This window comes from Aedes albopictus, unplaced genomic scaffold (genome assembly GCF_035046485.1).
Source record: "Aedes albopictus strain Foshan unplaced genomic scaffold, AalbF5 HiC_scaffold_446, whole genome shotgun sequence".
NCBI classification, from domain to species: Eukaryota; Metazoa; Arthropoda; class Insecta; order Diptera; family Culicidae; genus Aedes; species Aedes albopictus.
Window position 1 is genome coordinate 1 of NW_026917250.1, and position 20,554 is coordinate 20,554.

General features: G+C 45.5%; 1 protein-coding gene across 1 annotated transcript; it reads left to right on the forward strand.

Moving 5' to 3' along the window:
* Positions 1–1,421: 1,421 nt before the first annotated feature.
* Positions 1,422–19,314, forward strand: LOC115256898 (type-2 histone deacetylase 1; the record flags this gene model as incomplete). The annotated part of the gene is given in 3 exon segments (XM_062843678.1): positions 1,422–1,633; positions 13,316–14,258; positions 14,634–19,314. Coding segments are annotated over 3 exon segments (1,580 nt in total), but the record flags the coding sequence as incomplete, so codon positions are not given.
* Between the last annotated feature and the right edge of the window lie 1,240 nt (positions 19,315–20,554).

Genomic DNA, 20,554 nt, shown 5'->3' on the forward strand with positions numbered 1-20,554 from the left:
TGGAGGAGTTCCTGAAGGAGTCTCTAGAGGGATTCCTGAATCTTTGGAAGGATTCCTTAAGAAATTCGTGGAGGTATCATTGGAGGATTCCTGGAAGAATCCCTGGATGAATTCTTGAAAAGATTCCTGGATGAATCCCTTAACTACAATACTTATCTTACTTACACCTTTTTTCCACCTCATCAAACAAGCAATCAACGTGTTCAAGAAAAGGCTCGCGCCACATGCCCATTATGCCCATTGCTCTTGTAATCTCTTTCGACTCTGACTAATGAACACAATTTTCTCTTTTCCTCCGTATCCGCAATTCTGTTTCATGCCTGTGCCATCCTCTTCATATCCGAAAATAACTCGCGGCGTAAATCACGCTTGCGGACCTCTTGGCAAAAAATAAAAACACACAGTCAACCTAGCGACAGGTGAGTCCCTCATTCAACGAACGCACCCCTCATCACCATTTTTATTTTTCAATTTTCAATTTTATTGAGTTTGCTTTCCTGTTTGTTTTGCGACACGTTTTTCAATTTTGTGTGCGTTGACACTCGAGTTGAGTTTGTTTGCCGTTTGTTTTGCATTTCTTCAATCACGGTTATCGATAAGCAGCTATCAATTTCATCGTGGGTCCCCTCATCACAACCGACCGTCCTGGTTCGTATCACCTCCATCATCATCATCATCCTTGATTACTTCTCGGTCACTTGATTTTTGCTGTCTTCTTTGGGTGAAGGGTTCCCCGGTGGAAGTGTCTCATGGGAAAGATGATACAGCGTATTGTAACGCTATTGTGGAGTTGGTTTTGTTTATTTTTCGAAATAAACTATAAAACTACGATACAGTTTATGGTTCTGTCAATGAAATATATGGTGATGATGATTTCATGTTTTGGTTTAAAATGATAAACAAAATCCAACTTTTTTGAGCTATCATATTTGCATTTCGTTTGTTAAGATTTTTATACAGTAGTCTGTAAGTTTAATGTAAAAAACCATAAAAAACGATAACATGTAGGGTTTTTTTATTTCTCAAAACAAAGACGTCGTTTTTGCGTTATCCGGATTCTTTACAACCGACAGATTCTTTTGTAAACTTTACTCTCACCATATATTGAATTATCATAACCATAAGTTACGTCATTTTTTAATCGTTTACTGTATTTGAATCATTCAGTGTATCCTGGTATTACAATACAGCGTACTGTTTTTCTTTGAGACATTTTTTTCGGGTTGCAAAAAAGACGCCAATGCTGATGCCAATTTTGCGCCAAAGAGATAACAATCTTTTTGTTCCAGCTTTATCAGTTATCACCATTCCCTTGATCATCCCCTTTCCCCTTACGTTATCATATCATTACGGTTCGTCGAAAGCTATCGGGAATTCAATTATGACCGTTTTTCCCCCCTTCCTTCCCATCTATCTTCCAGGCAATGCAGCGGCCCGAAAGCGACGCAAGCTGCAGCAGGCCCAGCTAAAGGGGGGAGATTCGGCCAGCAGTGGTGGATCGGCCGGAGCCGATCAGGGTCCCCAGACCAAGAACACCGTCGCGGTGTTGAATGAACTGAAGCGCAACCTGGTGTACAACATGGAATCGCAGACCGGACCGGTGCATGCGCCGCTCTTCACGATGTCTGTGGTGGTAAGTTTTGTTTTCTGTTTTGTCTTACTCGCTTATGCGTTTGGTAGGCTCAGAAGTCATAAGACATGACGGAGCCAAACTCCGCTTAAAATTCCTCAAATTTTTACAAATTCTTAAAATAAATCCTTCCAGAACTACTGCAGAAATTCCACTTCTGAAACTACTGAAATTCATCATGCAGTTCTTTTCGGGGTTGCTACTAGACTTTCTTCTGTCATTTTTTTCTGAATTCAGGCAGGACTGGCGTGCTTACTTGTGAAATCTACATAGAAATTTATTCTGGGAATCCTTCTGAGTTTGCTCTGGGTTTTCTATCCTAGAGTTTCCTCTATAATTTTTTTAGGAATTTCCTGCTAATTTTTTCCCGTATTTGTTTCTCAGATACCTCAAAGAATACCACCTGGAATTCTACGAGACGCTTTTCTTGAAGTTTCCCTGGTGATCCTTCTGCAATTAAATTATTCCAGTAGTTTGTTTTGGTATTCCTCCTAGAGTTCGTTTTGGGCATCTAAAGACTTTTTTCTTGGGAGTCATAGTTTGTCTTTTGGGAAACTTTCAAAAGTAACTCCAAAGAATCTTCAATGAGTTCTTTCTGTTAAGTGGCTCCGTAGCTTGGAGAAATAAGAAGCACCCGTCTAGCGAATTTCCTATAAGAAATTTATTCGGATTTCTGGAAGGAATCTCTCCGGATTTCTGGAAGGAATCGCTCCGGATTCCTGGAAGGAATCGCTCCGGATTCCTGGAAGGAATCGCTCCGGATTCCTGGAAGGAATCGCTCCGGATTCCTGGAAGGAATCGCTCCGGATTCCTGGAAGGAATCGCTCCGGATTCCTGGAAGGAATCGCTCCGGATTCCTGGAAGGAATCTCTCCGGATTCCTGGAAGGAATCTCTCCGGATTCCTGGAACGAATCTCTCCGGATTCCTGGAAGGAATCTCTCCGGATTCCTGGAACGAATCTCTCCGGATTCCTGGAAGGAATCTCTCCGGATTCCTGGAAGGAATCTCTCCGGATTCCTGGAAGGAATCTCTCCGGATTCCTGGAAGGAATCTCTCCGGATTCCTGGAAGGAATCTCTCCGGATTCCTGGAAGGAATCTCTCCGGATTCCTGGAAGGAATCTCTCCGGATTCCTGGAAGGAATCTCTCCGGATTCCTGGAAGGAATCTCTCCGGATTCCTGGAAGGAATCTCTCCGGATTCCTGGAAGGAATCTCTCCGGATTCCTGGATTCCTGGAAGGAATCTCTCCGGATTCCTGGAAGGAATCTCTCCGGATTCCTGGAAGGAATCTCTCCGGATTCCTGGAAGGAATCTCTCCGGATTCCTGGAAGGAATCTCTCCGGATTCCTGGAAGGAATCTCTCCGGATTCCTGGAAGGAACCTCTCCGGGATTCCTGGAAGGAATCTCTCCGGGATTCCTGGAAGGAATCTCTCCGGGATTCCTGGAAGGAATCTCTCCGGGATTCCTGGAAGGAATCTCTCCGGGATTCCTGGAAGGAATCTCTCCGGGATTCCTGGAAGGAATCTCTCCGGGATTCCTGGAAGGAATCTCTCCGGGATTCCTGGAAGGAATCTCTCCGGGATTCCTGGAAGGAATCTCTCCGGGATTCCTGGAAGGAATCTCTCCGGGATTCCTGGAAGGAATCTCTCCGGGATTCCTGGAAGGAATCTCTCCGGGATTCCTGGAAGGAATCTCTCCGGGATTCCTGGAAGGAATCTCTCTGGGATTCCTGGAAGGAATCTCTCCGGGATTCCTGGAAGCAATCTCTCCGGGATTCCTGGAAGGAATCTCTCCGGGATTCCTGGAAGGAATCTCTCCGGGATTCCTGGAAGGAATCTCTCCGGGATTCCTGGAAGGAATCTCTCCGGGATTCCTGGAAGGAATCTCTCCGGGATTCCTGGAAGGAATCTCTCCGGGATTCCTGGGTGGAATCTCTCCGGGATTCCTGGAAGGAATCTCTCCGGGATTCCTGGAAGGAATCTCTCCGGGATTCCTGGAAGGAATCTCTCCGGGATTCCTGGAAGGAATCTCTCCGGGATTCCTGGAAGGAATCTCTCTGGGATTCCTGGAAGGAATCTCTCCGGGATTCCTGGAAGGAATCTCTCCGGGATTCCTGGAAGGAATCTCTCCGGGATTCCTGGAAGGAATCTCTCTGGGATTCCTGGAAGGAATCTCTCCGGGATTCCTGGAAGGAATCTCTCCGGGATTCCTGGAAGGAATCTCTCCGGGATTCCTGGAAGGAATCTCTCCGGGATTCCTGGAAGGAATCTCTCCGGGATTCCTGGAAGGAATCTCTCCGGGATTCCTGGAAGGAATCTCTCCGGGATTCCTGGAAGGAATCTCTCCGGGATTCCTGGAAGGAAACTCTCCGGGATTCCTGGGTGGAATCTCTCCGGGATTCCTGGGTGGAATCTCTCCGGGATTCCTGGAAGGAATCTCTCCGGGATTTCTGGAAGGAATCTCTCCGGGATTCCTGGAAGGAATCTCTCCGGGATTCCTGGAAGGAATCTCTCCGGGATTCCTGGAAGGAATCTCTCCGGGATTCCTGGAAGGAATCTCTCCGGGATTCCTGGAAGGAATCTCTCCGGGATTCCTGGAAGGAATCTCTCCGGGATTCCTGGAAGGAATCTCTCCGGGATTCCTGGAAGGAATCTCTCCGGGATTCCAGGAAGGAATCTCTCCGGGATTCCAGGAAGGAATCTCTCCGGGATTCCTGGAAGGAATCTCTCCGGGATTCCAGGAAGGAATCTCTCCGGGATTCCTGGAAGGAATCTCTCCGGGATTCCTGGAAGGAATCTCTCCGGGATTCCTGGAAGGAATCTCTCCGGGATTCCTGGAAGGAATCTCTCCGGGATTCCTGGAAGGAATCTCTCCGGGATTCCTGGAAGGAATCTCTCCGGGATTCCTGGAAGGAATCTCTCCGGGATTCCTGGAAGGAATCTCTCCGGGATTCCTGGAAGAAATCTCTCCGGGATTCCTGGAAGGAATCTCTCCACTGTGCGATATTTCCAGCACATAATTGGTAAAACGATTCGAATCTTTGTAACTAATGCTTGGCAGCGTATGCTGGGATGCAATTTCTTGGCAAATCAAAGCATTCCAGACTCACAGATTGATAGAGAAACTTTAAATTCTTTTGCTTTAATAATAGTCTTCATGATTGACAACTTCTTTCTACGTTCTTGACCACGAGAAGATAAAGTCTGGCCTGTTTGATAAAACGATAGTGGTGAAAAACAAAACAAAAACTTTGATCGTGACTTCATTATAGCATAGTTTCTCCCCTTTCCGACCTGATAGGTGATGCTATCAAACTTCTATCAGATGGCCAGAGATAACGCAATAAATAATCAACCAGCTCAGCCCACCTTCCCCCTGGCGCTGATGATGCTCGCCACAGAAGGCGCTATAGATTAGTTGGGGAGCATTATAATTATTGGCTGATTGGAAGCAGCCAGAACCCAGAAGTGATCAGCCGGCGAAAGTTAGCTACACCAAGCTGTTTGCCGTTCTGCCTACCGTTCCGATCCATACCGTTCGCACTGCTGCTGCGGCGACGACGACGATTGTTGACTTATTGACTTTTCTTCTTTACGAGAATTTTACCTATGTATAGAGAGGGGAGCCGGAAGTTCCTGGGAAGCTATCATTCGGATGGGAACGATTGGATAGAGCACAGGTATTGCGCGCCACGAGCATCCTAACGAAGAGGAATCGTTAATGAGGTAATAATAGACTGTCGAATGCAGCTCCTCCCCTTTTTGTGGCGCTGACAAAGAAGTGTATTGTTTTTTATTTACCCCGGAAGGTTATTACGGAAAACAATTTCACAAAATTAAGCGTTTGATGCTGCTTTTATCGACACTAAGAAGTATAAATTTAATGGCTGTTTATTACAAGGAAGGGTTGATTAGAAGTCTTCTGTGGTTATATAGATCATAAAAGTGGTTGTAGCTCAACAGGTTATTGTTATTTTTCTATAAAAAAATGTAATCTAAGAATTTGCAGTAACTATCCAAGAATTCTAGGGAAAATCCCTGGAGAAATCCCAGGAGGCTTCCAGGAAGAATCTCAGGAGGAATTCCAGGGGGAACCCCAGGAGGAATTCCAGTGGGAATCCCTGGAGGAATTCCAGGGGGAATTCCAGGGCGAACCCCTGGAGGAATTCCAGGGGGAATCCCTGGAGGAATTCCAGTGGAAATCCCTGGAGGAATTCCTGTGCGATTCCCTGGAGAAATTCCTGGGGGAATTGCTAGAGGAATTCCAGGGGAATCCCTAGAGGAATTCCATGGTGAATTCCAGGGGGAATCCCTGGAGGAATTACAGGGGGAATCCCTGGAGGAATTCCAGGGGGAACCCTGAAAGAATTCCAGCGGGAATTCCAAGGGGGATCCCTGGAGGAATTCCAGGGGAAATCCCTGGAGGAATTCCAGGGGGAATCCCTGGAGGAATTCCAGGGGGAATCCCTGGAGGAATTCCAGGGGGAATCCCTGGAGGAATTCCAGGGGGAATCCCTGGAGGAATTCCGGGGGGAATCCCTGAAGGAATTCCAGGGGGAATTCCAAGGGGGACTCCCTGGAGGAATTCCAGGGGGAATCCCTGGAGGAATTCCAAGGGGAATTCCAGGGGAAATCCCTGGAGGAATTCCAGGGGAAATCCCTGGAGGAATTCCAGGTGGAATCCCTGGAGGAATTCCAGGTGGAATCCCTGGAGGAATGTCAGGTGACATCCCTGGTGGAATGTCAGGTGGCATCCCTGGAGGAATGTCAGGTGGCATCCCTGGAGGAATTCCAGGCGAAATCCCTAGAGGAATTCCAGGGTGAATTCCTGGAGGAATTCCAGGCGGAATCCCTGGAGGAATTCCAGGCGGAATCCCTTGAGGAATTCCAGGGAGAATCCCTGGAGAAATTCCAGGTGGAATTCCTGAAGGGGGCTCTGAGATGGGCGAAAATGAGTCTACGCAGTTTATGGACAGCGCCTTGCCGGATCGTTCTGCACCTGGTCCGCCCACCTTGCACGCTGCCCTCCAGGTCTTTTTGTACGAGCCGGATTTCTTGTGAACGCCAGCTTTGCATTATTGTTGAACGGCATTATTACAACATGGCCCGCCTATCGTATCCTTCCAGCATTTGCCACCTTCCGGATGCAGTGAGTTCGTGGTTCATTCTTCGCCGCCACACCCCGTTTTTCTGCACATCGTCAAAGATGGTCCAAAGCAATCGCCACTCGGACACTGCGCGTGTACAGTTCCTCCACCGTTCAAGTGTAATTCTCAAAACAGACAAATGGGCAGGATCTCGTGAAAATTGTGCCACGGCTGTTGACCCGGCTCGTTGCAAAGCAACGTAGTTCCCGGCGAGATTCGAACGAACTAGACAAACAGGTTAGACACTAGAGACTAGACAGGGGTCTCCAGTTAGCCTAGTGGTTAATGCTATAGATCGCCAATCCGGAGACGGCGGGTTCGATTCCCGTTCCGGTTGGGAAAATTTTCTCGACTCCCTGGGCATACTTGCCTCTCAAAACACAAATTCATGGAATGGCAAGCAAAGAAGCCATTCAAATAATAACTGTGGAAGTGCTCAAGGAACACTAAGTTGAAGCGAGGCAGGCCAAGTTCCAGTGGAGACGTAGAGCCATAAAGAAGAGGAAGAAGACAAAGCCTTACGCTGTTTCTTACCCCGTCCATCGTCGCTTTGATCAATCTAATGAGCTTACCGGAGAAGCCGTTCTCGTTCATCATTTCCCACAGTTCTCTGCGGTCGATAATGTAGTACGCCGTTTTGAAGTCGATGCGTTGGTGCGTTGGGACAATGGTATTCGCGGCATTATTGGAGGATTTGCCGCACGGTGAAGATTTGGTCCGTTGTCAAGCGGCTGCCAACGAAGCCGGCTTGATAACTTCCCATACATACATACATTTATTTGTTCAACATCACATTTAAGACAAGACATAATCAACAATAGTACGCCACAATACTCGGTTTGTGGCTGCCGTTCTCCATCCTCGGTCGCGCCCAATGCACGCCAGGTCACGCTCCACCTGGTCCGCCCATCGTGATCTCTGCGCTCCACGCCTTCTTGTGCCAACCGGATCATTTGCTAACACCAGCTTTACAGGGTTGTTGTCCGGCATTCTTGCAACATGCCCTGCCCACCGTATCCTTCCGGCTTTGGCCACCTTCTGGATGCTGGGTTCGCCGTAAAGTGCAGCGAGCTCGTGGTTCATTCTTCTCCGCCACACACCGTTCTCCTGCACACCGCCGAAGATCGTCCCTTGCACGCGTCGCTCGAAAACTCCGAGTGCTTGCAGATCCACCTCGACCATGGTCCATGTCTCGTGTCCGTAGAGAAACACCGGTCTTATTAGTGCTTTGTGCATGGTGCATTTGGTGCGTGGGTGAATCTTTCTCGACCGCAGTTTCTTCTGGAGCACGTAGTAGACCCGACTTCCGCTGATGATGCGCCTCCGAATTTCACGGCTCACGTTGTTGTCAGCCGTCAGTAAGGATCCGAGGTAGACGAATTCCTCCACCACCTCGAAAGTATCCCCGTCTATCGTAACACTACTACCCAGACGGATCCGGTGGTGTTCGGTTCCGCCTACCAGCATGTACTTTGCTGCTTCGCGTTTCAGGCTGGTGTACAGCTCTGCCACCGTCCCAAATGTTCTTGCAATAATGTCCATGTCGTCCGCAAAGCACACAAATTGTCCGGATTTTGTGAAAATCGTTCCCCGGCTGTTGAGCCCAGCTCGTCGCATCACACCTTCCAGAGCGATGTTGAAGAGTAGGCATGAGAGTCCATCACCTTGTCGCAGTCCTCGGCGAGATTCGAATGAACTGGATAGTTCACCCGAAACCCTTACGCAGTTTTGCACACCGTCCATCGTTGCTTTAATCAGTCTAGTCAGCTTCCCAGGAAAGCCGTTTTCGTCCATGATTCTCCATAGCTCTGCGCAGTCGATACTGTCGTATGCCGCTTTGAAGTCGATGAACAGGTGATGCGTTTGGACCTGGTGTTCACGGCATTTCTGGAGGATTTGCCGTACGGTGAAGATCTGGTCCGTTGTCGACCGGCCGTCGATGAAACCGGCTTGATAACTTCCCACGAACTCATACGGTTTAGGTGACAAACGACGGAAGATGATCTGGGATAGCACTTTGTAGGCAGCATTCAAAATAGTGATCGCCCTGAAGTTCTCACATTCCAAATGGTCGCCTTTCTTGTGTATGGGGCAGATTACCCCTTCCTTCCACTCCTCCGGTAGCTGTTCGGTTTCCCAGATCCTGACTATCAGCCGATGAAGACAGGTGGCCTACTTTTCTGGGCCCATCTTGATAAGTTCAGCTGCGATACCATCACAGAACAGATGTGTATCTTAGAATAAATTTGAAGTTTCGAGGTGGAAGTCGTAAAATTTTCACTTGTAGAACTAGATTGGAATGAATTTCCTTGGAGAAATGAAAAATCATCAAAGCGTGCCTCGCTCCCGCCCTATGCTCGCTGTACAAAAAAGCTTGCTTTCCACCACCAGGTTCGCTAGTGTCCAGCAATCAAACGAGCGGCTCTTTTCGTGATGAAGATTCACCCCCGTGATACCATCCTTACCAGCTGCTTTGTTGGTTTTGAGCTGGCGAATGGCATCCTTAACTTCCCTCAGCGTGGGAGTTGGTTCATTTCTGTCCTCCGCTGCACTGGCGTCGTCGTTTCCTCCGTTGCCGTGGGATCCCGTGCCTACGTTCTCCACGCCGTTCAGGTGCTGATCGAAGTGCTGCTTCCACCTTTCGATCACCTCACGTCCGTCCGTCAAGAGGCCTCTGTCTTTATCCCTGCATATTTTGGCTCGCGGCACGAAGCCGTTGCGGGATGCGTTGAGCTTCTGATAGAACTTCCGTGTTTCTTGGGAACGGCACAACAGTTCCATTTTTTTACACACCGCTTCTTCCAGGCAGCGCTTTTTCTCCCGATAGAGGCGGGTCTGCTGTTTCCGCTTCTGTTTGTAACATTCCACGTTCTGTCGAGTCCCTTGCTGCAGCATTACCACCCTCGCTGCATTCTTCTCCTCCAAAACCGTTCTGCACTCTTCGTCGAACCATTCGTTCCGTCGATTCCGTTCCACGTACCCGATGGTGCTCTCGGCTGCATCGTTGATGGCTGCTTTCACTGTACTCCAGCAGTCCTCCAGAGGGGCCTCATCGAGCTCGCCCTCGTCTGGCAACGCGGCCTCGAGATTCTGCGCGTATGCTGAGACGACATCCGGTTGCTTCAGTCGCTCTAGGTTGTACCGTGGCGGTCGCCGGTACCGTACATTGTTGATGACGGAGAGTTTTGGGCGCAGTTTGACCATCACCAGATAGTGGTCGGAGTCGATATTGGCGCCACGATAAGGTCCTGACGTCGATAATGTCGGAGAAGTGCCGTCCGTCAATCAGAACGTGGTCGATTTGAGATTCCGTCTGCTGTGGTGATCCCCAGGTGTAACGATACGGGAGGTTGTGTTGGAAAAAGGTGCTACGTATGGCCATATTTTTGGAGGCGGCGAAATCAATGAGTAGTAGGCCGTTTTCGTTCGTCTGCTGGTGGGCGCTGAACTTACCAATCGTCGGTCTTAATTCCTCCTCCTGGCCTACCTGATAACTTCCCACAAACTCAATAACTTTGGGTGAAAGATGACGGAAGATTATCTGGGATATCGCTTTGTAGGCGGCATTCAGAATTATGATCGCTCGGAAGTTCTCGTACTTCAACTTGTCACCTTTCTTGTAGATGGGGTAAATGACCCCTTCCTTCCACTCCTCCGGTAGCTGTTCGATATCCCAGATCTGGACTATTAGCCGATGCAGGCAGGTGGCCAACTTTTCCGGGCCCATCTTGATGAGTTCAGCTCCGATACCATCCTTACCAGCTGATGTATAGTTCTTGAGATGCTGGATAGCTTCCTTAACGTCCCTCAACGTGGGTGTTGGCTCGTTGTAGCTCCCTGCTGTACTGACGTAGTCATTTCTCCTGCCGCCTTGATCCTCCATGTCTGCGCTCCCCGTTTTTCTTTTGTTTCTTGTGAACGGCTCGGCAGTATCATTTGTTTGCACTCCGCTTCTTCCAGGCGACGCTTTTTCTCCCGGAAGAGGCGGGTCTGCTGCTTCCACTTCTGTTTGTAACGTACCACGTTCTGCCGGGTTCCTTGCTGCAGCATTACCGTCTGTGCTGTGTTCTTCTCCTCCCAAATCGCTCTGCACTCCTCGTCGAACCATTCGTTTCGTCGACTCCTTTCTTACCCGATGGTGCTCTCGGCTGCGTCGTTGATGGCTGCTTTTACCGTCCTCGAGAGAGGTTTCATCGAGCTAGCCCTCGTCTGGCAACGCTGCCTCGAGAGTCTTCGCAAATGCGAAGGCGACATCCGGTTGCTTCAGTCGCTTCAAATTATACCGAGGCGGCCGTACCGTCGGTACCGTACCCAGTTCGTCAATCAGAACGTGGATGATTTGAGATTCAGTCTGCTGTGGTGATCTCCAGGTGTAACGATAGGGGAGACTGTGTTGGAAAAAGGTGCTACGTATGACTTGTTACTGAGATTTTTATTACAGCTCCTGCACAGACTGGATTATTTTCCACGATTTTCATGCTAGAGTTCCTCGCGGGACTTCTTCCAAAGTATCTCCTGTAGAAATTTCCGTGAGCTTTCTTGTTTCTCCCGGGATTTCTACAGGAGTATCAGCCGCGAAATATCCTAAGGATTCCCGCAGCATTTCTCTTGGAGTTTCTCCCAATCCTCTCTTGGTGCTGAGATGTCTTTCAGAGTTTTTCTGGACTTTCTCCGGGCTGTCTTTTGGGATTTCCGCATGAATTTTCGCTGATATTTTTCATGGGTTCATTCAGAGCTTTTTCCGGACTTTTCCTCGTAGATGTTTACAGGAACAGGATTTCTTACAGTGATCCTCCTGAGATCATTTTTCTGCAGATTTTCTCGGGATTATTCCCAGAACTCTTCCCAGAATCCCTCACGGAAATTGTCCCGACTTACTAGTTGCTCCTTATGGGATTTTTCAAATAGTTGCTTCCAGAGTTCTTGCAGGGATTTTTCAGGATTTTATGTTTTCGAAATGCTTCCCAAATAATTTGCGAAATTCCCCATAAAAAATTCCTGGTAAAATTTTGGAAAAAAAATCCAGATGAAACCTTGGGAGGAACTCTGCAAGACCTATTGCAGAAATATCGACAGGAACTTCGGAAGAAGTCCTAGGAAAACTAGGACATCTCAGAAAATGAATGTGGGAGTAAAACCGGGAGGAAATATTAAAGAAATTCTAGGAAAACTATGAAAGCCTATAAAATTAATTCCGAGAGAAACTAAGAGTGCAATTCCGCGAGAAATTTGAAAGAAACAACGGAAGTCTCTGTGGAAGAAATCCCTGGTAGAACTTCTGCAAGAATCTAGCTAAAATCCCGAGAGAAACTGTTGGACAGCTATCCCGGGAAACCCACTGTGGAAACTTTCTGATAGAACTTTGGATAAACTTTGGAAGGATCTCCGGAAGGAAGCCAGCGAGAAACTCTGGAAGCATATCAGAAAAACCTCCGGAAGAAATCCCGAAAACAACTCTCATACATTCCGAAAGAACATCGACAAAATCTCGGAAGGAACTATTTATACGTTAAAAGCTTCAGAGTGGAAACAAAAGTTTTTTTTAAGAAAGTTCACAAAGAATCTAAAGAACATCCTAGTAGAATAATTGATGATATTTTTGAAAGTATTCCTGGAAAAAAACATTATTAAAAAGTAGGGAAGTGGAACCATCTCGGCAAAACATCTATTTTGGGAACTTTTCCACTATAATTCAGTCAATTCGGAACCGATTGACCTGTATTTTTGCTTGCGGTGTGATATGTATAGTATCTATTCGTATACAAAAATTGAAGTCAATTGGTTTGGAATCGACTGAGTTATAGCGTAAAAGTACCCAAAATATCAGTCACTGCCCAAGTGGTTCGGCATTCTTTGCGTTCCTGGAAAATTACTGAACCAATCTTTTCATGAACTTTTAGAACAATATCTAGTGGACCCAAAATCTATGAACGAACTCCTGAAGGAATGCTTGAGGAAGCTATTGTGGAAATTCCTGATGGAAATATTGGAAAAATGTCTGGAAGAACTTCTCAAAGCATGCCTGAAGGATGTCTGGAAAGAATATCTTAAAAACTCCTGAAGATACGACTGGATGAATCTCAGGAGAAACCTGATGGAACTCCTGGAGTAATCGAAAATCCTGAAGGTATCCCTTAGACAACTCCTGGAGAAATTAATGAAAGAAATTTAGGAATGGGGATCTCTGAAAGGAGTCCCTGTAGGAACTAGGAGGAAAGTTTGAAGCAACTAGTGATGGATTCCTGAATCAGCTCCAATACGAATTTATGGTGAAACTTTTATGAAAATCCCCGAAGGAATTTGACCAGGACGAATTGCTGGAGGATTACCTGAAGTAACTCCTTGAGGAATCCTTGAAGGAACTCGTAAAGGTATCCCTGTAGGAACTTCTGAAGATTCTTTCAAGGAACTTCTGAACAATTCCAGAAGAATCTGCTGGATAAATTCCTGCAGAAATTTATAGAAGAATACCCTAAAGAACTCCTTAAGTCATTTTTGATAATATCTTAATTTTTATTTTTCCTACTCTTCTTCCAGGTTGATGGCCAAAAGTTCATGGGCCACGGTCGGAGTAAAAAGTTGGCGCGAATCGAAGCTGCCGCGGCAGCCCTGCGAAGTTTCATCCAGTTCAAAGACGGTGCCACACTAACCCCGATCAAACCACTGCAGAACGTGGACTTCACCAGCGACGATCCGATGATCGAGAACAGCATCTTTCCGTTGTCGGATCCGCCGGCCCTGCCGGAATCGATTGCGACTACTCCGGCGGCGGCCACCACTCCTTCCGGCAAGGGAACCAAGCGATCCGCCGACGGGGAGTACAAGGAACACCGCCAGAACGGACCCAACCACAACAATAACAATAATAATACCAACAACAACAACAATGTGCACTCAACAAACAACAGTAATTCCCCTTGTCTACCCAGTCCAAATTCAAATTTCAGCCATCATAACAGTACTACCACTAGTTACCATAACAGTACTACTAGAAATGCGAGTTACAATAACATGATTACCAATAATAGCAACAGTAACATCACTTCCGGTTATCCCGCGCCCTATCCCGGTTCCTATGCAAACAATAGCACACCCCAGCCAACACCAGGCCACTTCCATCCCTACCACAACCAACACTACAACTACACCAACAACATCCACAATCACTATTCGGGTTATCACTACCACCACCACCAAAATCACCAACAACCGGCTCAACTGCAACAGCAGCCGCGACTTCCGCTACTGCAATCACACCACAACCACAGCCAAGTGGTGCCGTATCAGCAACCGTTAGCTCTAGCGCAGTCCAATCACTACTACAACTACAACTGCAAGACCGGTGCGAGCAGTGTGAATGCCTACGCCGCCTCCAACTCCTCTTCCACCAAAATTGCCAATAATACCACCACTACAACTAATAAAACCACCAAATTCACCACCACCACCACCACGAACCATAGCAGTAATGCCAACAATAGTAATGAATTTTTTTCTACTACCAATACCACTACTTCTACTACTACTACTACTACTACTACTACCACTAGTACCTCGAACCGACTAACGGATAGTAATAGTAATAGCATTAGCAACTGTTCCAACTATTACCACTTTCAAGCCCGAAAGCGTTTGACCAATGTTATTAATTCTGAATCCTTTAATGCCCAACCATCACCGCCGCCACTACTACCACGAAAATCACCACTTCTACCAAATCCACCACCAATACCGACAACAACAACAACAACAATTCGAACTCGAATACATCGATCACAATACTGCCTTCCATCAACATCATCATCATCTTCGCCGCGTTGTTCGTTGTTGTTACCACCGCCTTCGTCGCCATCAGTTTCCACGCTGCCGACCAGCATTTCTGCCCCGGCGATCCTCCTGAACAATAGCAGTAGTAGCGGTGGCGGCACATGTGCTAGTGGTAGTGGTAGTGGTAGCAGTCCCTCGTCGAACAACACCAACAACAGTAGCAGCAACAGTGTTGCCGACGCAATGGCGGCAACCCAACAACCGCAACATCAACAACAGCCGCAGCAGCAACACGCCAACGGCCACCGGCAGGTGGTCGAAAAGATACAGCAAAGTTTAGATCTATTTAAAAATTCCAATGAAAAGAATGTAGCATGGAAGAAGCGATTAGAAAGCAAGTATCCTTTTTTCGGTTTTATCGATTATCTTTGTTCTTATGATAGTTATTGTTACTCTTTAGTTTCTTTTGGTTATGTTTCACTACAAACAAAGTACAGTCGAGTCTCTTTTTAAGATTACTAATCGGAAATGCAATGGGAATCTACGTAATAGGAAACTTGACTCACTAATCATCTTTGTCGAATACACACATTGAGATATGAAATTGAATAAAAAATGCACGCCCACTAGCGCTGCCTAGTGGCAGAATGTTAAACCAATCAGCATAATTTTGTCGATCACATAATCTTTCCAATTTATCTAATTTCTTACGTCTGAGATATATCTATAAAATATACTATAACAAGGAGACTCGACTGTACAATTTTCTTTAGTTTTTTTACGTTCGGTTTGTGGGACGCTTATCTGTGTAACACAAACACACGCCCGTATTGGTAGTCGTAATATCGTGAATGTAGTCACTACACGGTTGTTGAGTTTGAATTTTTTGTTTTTGTTCCCCTTAGTTCGATGTCTGTATCTGTCTATCACCGTGCCTATTGGTCCGTTCCCCCCCTGTATTGGTAGCTTCTGTATTAGTCACCTACTTCTCACTTTCGTAGTGTAACCACGAACGAACAGTATCAGTTTCCTTTTCTTTGATTTCATTTATTTATAATTGATTGTTGTATTGTCATTTCATGTTGTTCACTCACACAACTACACATACACTCTCCATATGACTCTTTTCACCGATGAATGTTACTAACTGTGTATTTGCTTAACCCGCTCGTGCCGTTTCTGCAATAGAGAGTTCTTCGTTCTCAAAATCTTCAACGTCCCAAATAACCAATATTTCTGCTGTCTATACCAAAATACACTTGCTACTTACTCAAAGTTCGGATAAAGTTTAAAACAGAACTTTCTGGCTGCTTAAGAAACTAAAGTATGCTCTTGAGCAGCTTCAAGTTACATTGTCAAACACGCTAATACATTACGTTACGAGTTAATTTCAAATAAGTTTTTTCGAGAAGTTAATCGCTGTGCTCAATGCTCATACAGCAAGCCATAATTTAACATCGTTTGCTTGTTCAATCTGTTCATTGAACAGGTGTTCAATTTGAAATAAAATTATTCATTAGCAACATAACATAGGTTAAATTTTATATCACCAAAAGATCTTGAAAATTCTTGGTTTCCATCCCATTTTTAATACATCGCACATCTCCTGTACAAATCAGAATTTGGTCTAAAAATTGAAGATGTAATCCGTTGCTTTAAAGATGAATTCCAAGGGAATTTGTTTGCACTATTTCGGAATCGCGTTGGATTTCGAGGGGTGTGTCTCATGAAAAAGATATTCTCTAAAAGTAATACGTTTATTACTTTAAACAACATCTTAATAATTAAGAGACTCCCGCAATGTGGCATCCGCAAAGTTATAGCGTCGAGTAAGAACTTTGGGACATCAAAACATGACTTCCAATGCCAAGTCCACACACGCTTAAACCATAAAAGATCTGAAGGCAACTCCGCGCACAGTTTGTTGTCTGTCTCTGTAGATTCCTGAGAGTGTATTCTCCAGATTCCTGGAAGAAAACACTCCAGATTCCTGGAAGGAATCTCTCCAGATTCTTGGAAGAAATCTCCCCAGATTCTTGGGAGAAACCTGTCCAGATTCCTGAGAGGAATCTCTCTAGATTCTTGGAAAGAATCTCTCCAGATTTTTGGAAGTAATCTCTCCAGTTTCCTGAAAGTAATCTCCATATATTTGAGAGAAATCACTCCAGATTTATGAGAAAAAATTCTACAAATTTCTGGAAGGAATCTCTCCAGATTCCTGATAGAAATCTCCGGATTCCTGGGAGTAATCTCTTCAGATTCCTAAGAGGAATCGTTCCAGATTTCTGAGAGTTATCTCTCTAGATTAATGAGAGGAATCTCTTCAGATTCTTGTGAGGAATCTCTCAAGATTCCTGGGAGGAATCACCCCAGTTTCCTGGGAAAAATCTCTCCATATTCCTGGGAGAGATCTCTCCATATTCCTGGGAAGAATTTTCTCAGACTCTTGGGAAGAATCTCTGCAGTTTGCTGGTAAAAATCTCCCCAGATTCTTGAGAATAATCTCTTAAGTTTCCTGAGAGAAATATCTCCAGATTTCTGGAGAGAATCTCTTCAGATTCCTTGGAAAAATCTCACCAGATTCCTGGGAGGATCTCTCCAGGTTCTTGGAAAAAATCTCTTCAGATTCCTGAGATGAATCCGTCCAGATTCCTGAGAGGAATCTCTTCTGTTTCCTGGGAGAAATCTAAAGATTCCTGGGAGTAATTTCTCAAGATTCTCAAAAATCTCAAGACTTATTTTTTTTTTTCAAATTCCTTGGAGGAATCATTCCGGATTTCTAACAGGATTCTCTTCAGATTCTTGTGAGTAATCTCTCCAGATTGCTGGGAGGAATCACTCCAGTTCCCTGGGAGGAATCTCTCAATATTCCTGGGAGAAATCTTTCCATTTTCCTGGGAAGAATCTCCCCAGACTCTTAAGATGAAGTTTCTTAAGATGCAGTTTCTTGGGAAAAATATCCACAGATTCTTATGAGTAATATCTCCAGATTTCTTAGAGGAATCTGTCAAGATTTCTGAGATGAATCTCTTCAGATTCCTGATTCTATGAATCTCTAGATTTCTGATAGGAATCTTTCCAGATATTTGGGAGAAACCTCTTCAAATCCCTGGAAGGAATCTCTCCAGAATCATGAAAGGAATCTCTGCAGATTCCTGGAAGGAATTTCTTTTGGTTTCTGGAAGAAATCTCCACAGATTTCTGGGAGGAATCTCCAGATTCTTGGAAGTAATTTCTCCAGATTCTTGAGAGCCTATTTTTCAGATTCCTGGAAGGAATCTCTCCAGATTAAAAGACAACTAAAGATAATCACACCGTCTTCGGCCCGTGACTGCACAGACTATCATTACTATCATTAGACAAAGGACAACACATATAAACCACCCAGTGGCCCAGTGGAGAATTTTCCGTTTGACGAAAAGTTTTCCCCGACTGGAGCGGGAATTGAACCCACACTCCGAGGCTTACGAGACACCTAAACGACTGACGCCGCTAACCGCTCGGCCACAAACCCACATTTCCTGGAAGAAATCTCTCCATCCGTAGAAGTTCTGGACTGCAGCACACTTGGTAAACTGTATAAAATAATGCAGTTCCAGAAACACTTCATTCGATACTTGGAATTGCACTTTCAGATATAATGGGGCTTATTTTGCGAATCGTTTGAGATGCAACGGTTTCGTCCCACGTGACGAGAGAAGGAAAAGGAGATGCAGCGTGTGTTTAAGTAGCGAAAGATAAAGTTGGACGGTCCGGGACCTGATCAAGAAGAGAAACGAAGGGCATGCCATAAGCGGACATGCTCCAAAAGAAGAAGAATCAAATTCAATGACTGAAGGTCAACCAGGGGTCGTTCGCAAATGGCGATCAGGGACGAGTTATCGAATGTGTTGAAGCTGAACAAAGAAAACATGGAGAGGCTAACGCGATACTATGTGTGTACCGACGAAACTGAGGACGATTAAAACTCCGGCGATTCCGATATGTCAAGCAAAAGTTCGGATTCATCCATGAAAGGGAGGTTGAGAAAAGTGTTCCAAGGAAGACGTCCAAGAAGGTGGCCAATACGAGCTGGGCAACAACACACTGGACCAACGGAAGGCCATTGTGCCGCGAGGAAGGGATTAACATACAAGCTCCCAAAGTTCTCATGCAATCCCGCACAGTGGTCTTTGTTACACGCAGTCTACAAAGCGTCCAGCGATGTCTGTGGCTATGTTAACCACGAGAATTTCGGGGAATCGACTTTAGGAAGTACTGGAAATATTAGGCTTCTGAACTGGGATATAGACAAATGAGTCAAATGATTGCCAGATGAACGAAAACATCCTTGCCCCGCGAGGCCTAGGGCCAGGAAGGGCGCGTGGATTGACCCCGGGTAGACGAGAATATCTTAATCATATCTCAAATCGAACACTTTTTGCTGTCATAGCTCGATGTGATTTTGATGAGTTATTCAAAAATCTAATGAATATCGCACGAATAGCTCAAAGTGATATGATATCAGTTTTCGTTCATGTCGAAATAGCTGAAAATTTCTACATAAGAACAAGTTTAGCTCTTATGCACGAAATGGAACACATACACTCATAGAGATGGCTCAATGTTAGTGAAATGCCATGTGCCCCTTTCTGAGCTGTGGAAACGAAGAACCGCATGCTCTTATTCCCATATTATTTACAACAGCGAGCCACAATTGAGTGGTAAGCATCGCCGCCTGTGAATCCTAAGGTCGTAGGTTCGATGCTGCATGCTGACATTTTTTTTTATTTTTTTTTATTAGAAAAAAGTGACAAATCTTGTCTGCTATTATTTTGATCTTGTAACATCTCAACGAGCTATTATTAAGTAGTTCACCATATTAGATTTTGCTATTATTTCTGTTCTTTTACCTCTTATCTCAATCAAACCAATATCAGTTTTTGCTCTTCAGTAATTCCACGCCATTGACACGCCTATACCTTTAGCATGGTGTGACAGTAGTGACATTAGGGGCCCAATTTCGTTTGATCAGCACATTTTGGGGCCGTTTTAACAAAAGACATGTTGACAACAATGCCTGTCAGTGGGTTGAGTAATTCAATCAATCATAGCTGAATATGCTATTCGTCAGATTTTTCCTCCTACTCGGGACTGCACAGCGAAGATCACTGAGACCACAGCGGAACTATGGAGGAAGGTTAAACCTGCCAGTGGTAAAACAGACACGCGGGAAAAATCATAAGAGTGGAGGACAGCTTCACCAACGATACAAGTCCAGTCGCTGAGGCATTTGCTGATCAATTTGTCAAGGTCCTTCCTACATGCCAAGCCGTTGCGGCTGAAGCCGAGTTCTGCTACTCATTTGAAGACGACCTTAGTCTAGAAATAGACTGCAATAAGAATCGCAGTTTAACTGGGTTCTCAGCCATGACACTGGAGAGGCTGCGGGTCCTAACGATATTGGATATCCTATATAAAGATGAGTGGAAACAAGGGTTAGTTAATCCTACTCCTAAAGAGGGAAAGGACAAGACGCTGACGAAGGGTTATAGGCTAATAACCTGACTTAGTTGCATGGGGAAAACACTCGAGTGGATGGTTGCCCATCAACAGAGATGGAAAAAGAAGAGCGAATCTACCCACAGCAATACGCATTCCGGTACGGCTACGTTACGGAGATGTTCTTTTCTGAACTGGATCGTCTCTTGGAAAAAGCGTCGAGTGAGGACCTGTAGATGTAGTCTCACTTGATTTTTCCATGGCCTATCACATGACATGGAGACTCCCTATCAGAGAGTAAAAAATTCGAAGATTGAAAGTGAAGATTGACATTCTCTTTTTTTCATTCATTTTTGGCCGCATTCATTGTCAGCTGAATGCCTCTCTTTTTTCATTCAATTCTCTGTCACGAATATTTTTGCGCACGTCCTAAAATGCCCAATTTCTGATAACAGACGCACAATCAGACTTAATGGACAAATAGAGAACATAATTAATATACTAATCAACTATTCTACACAAGTTTTC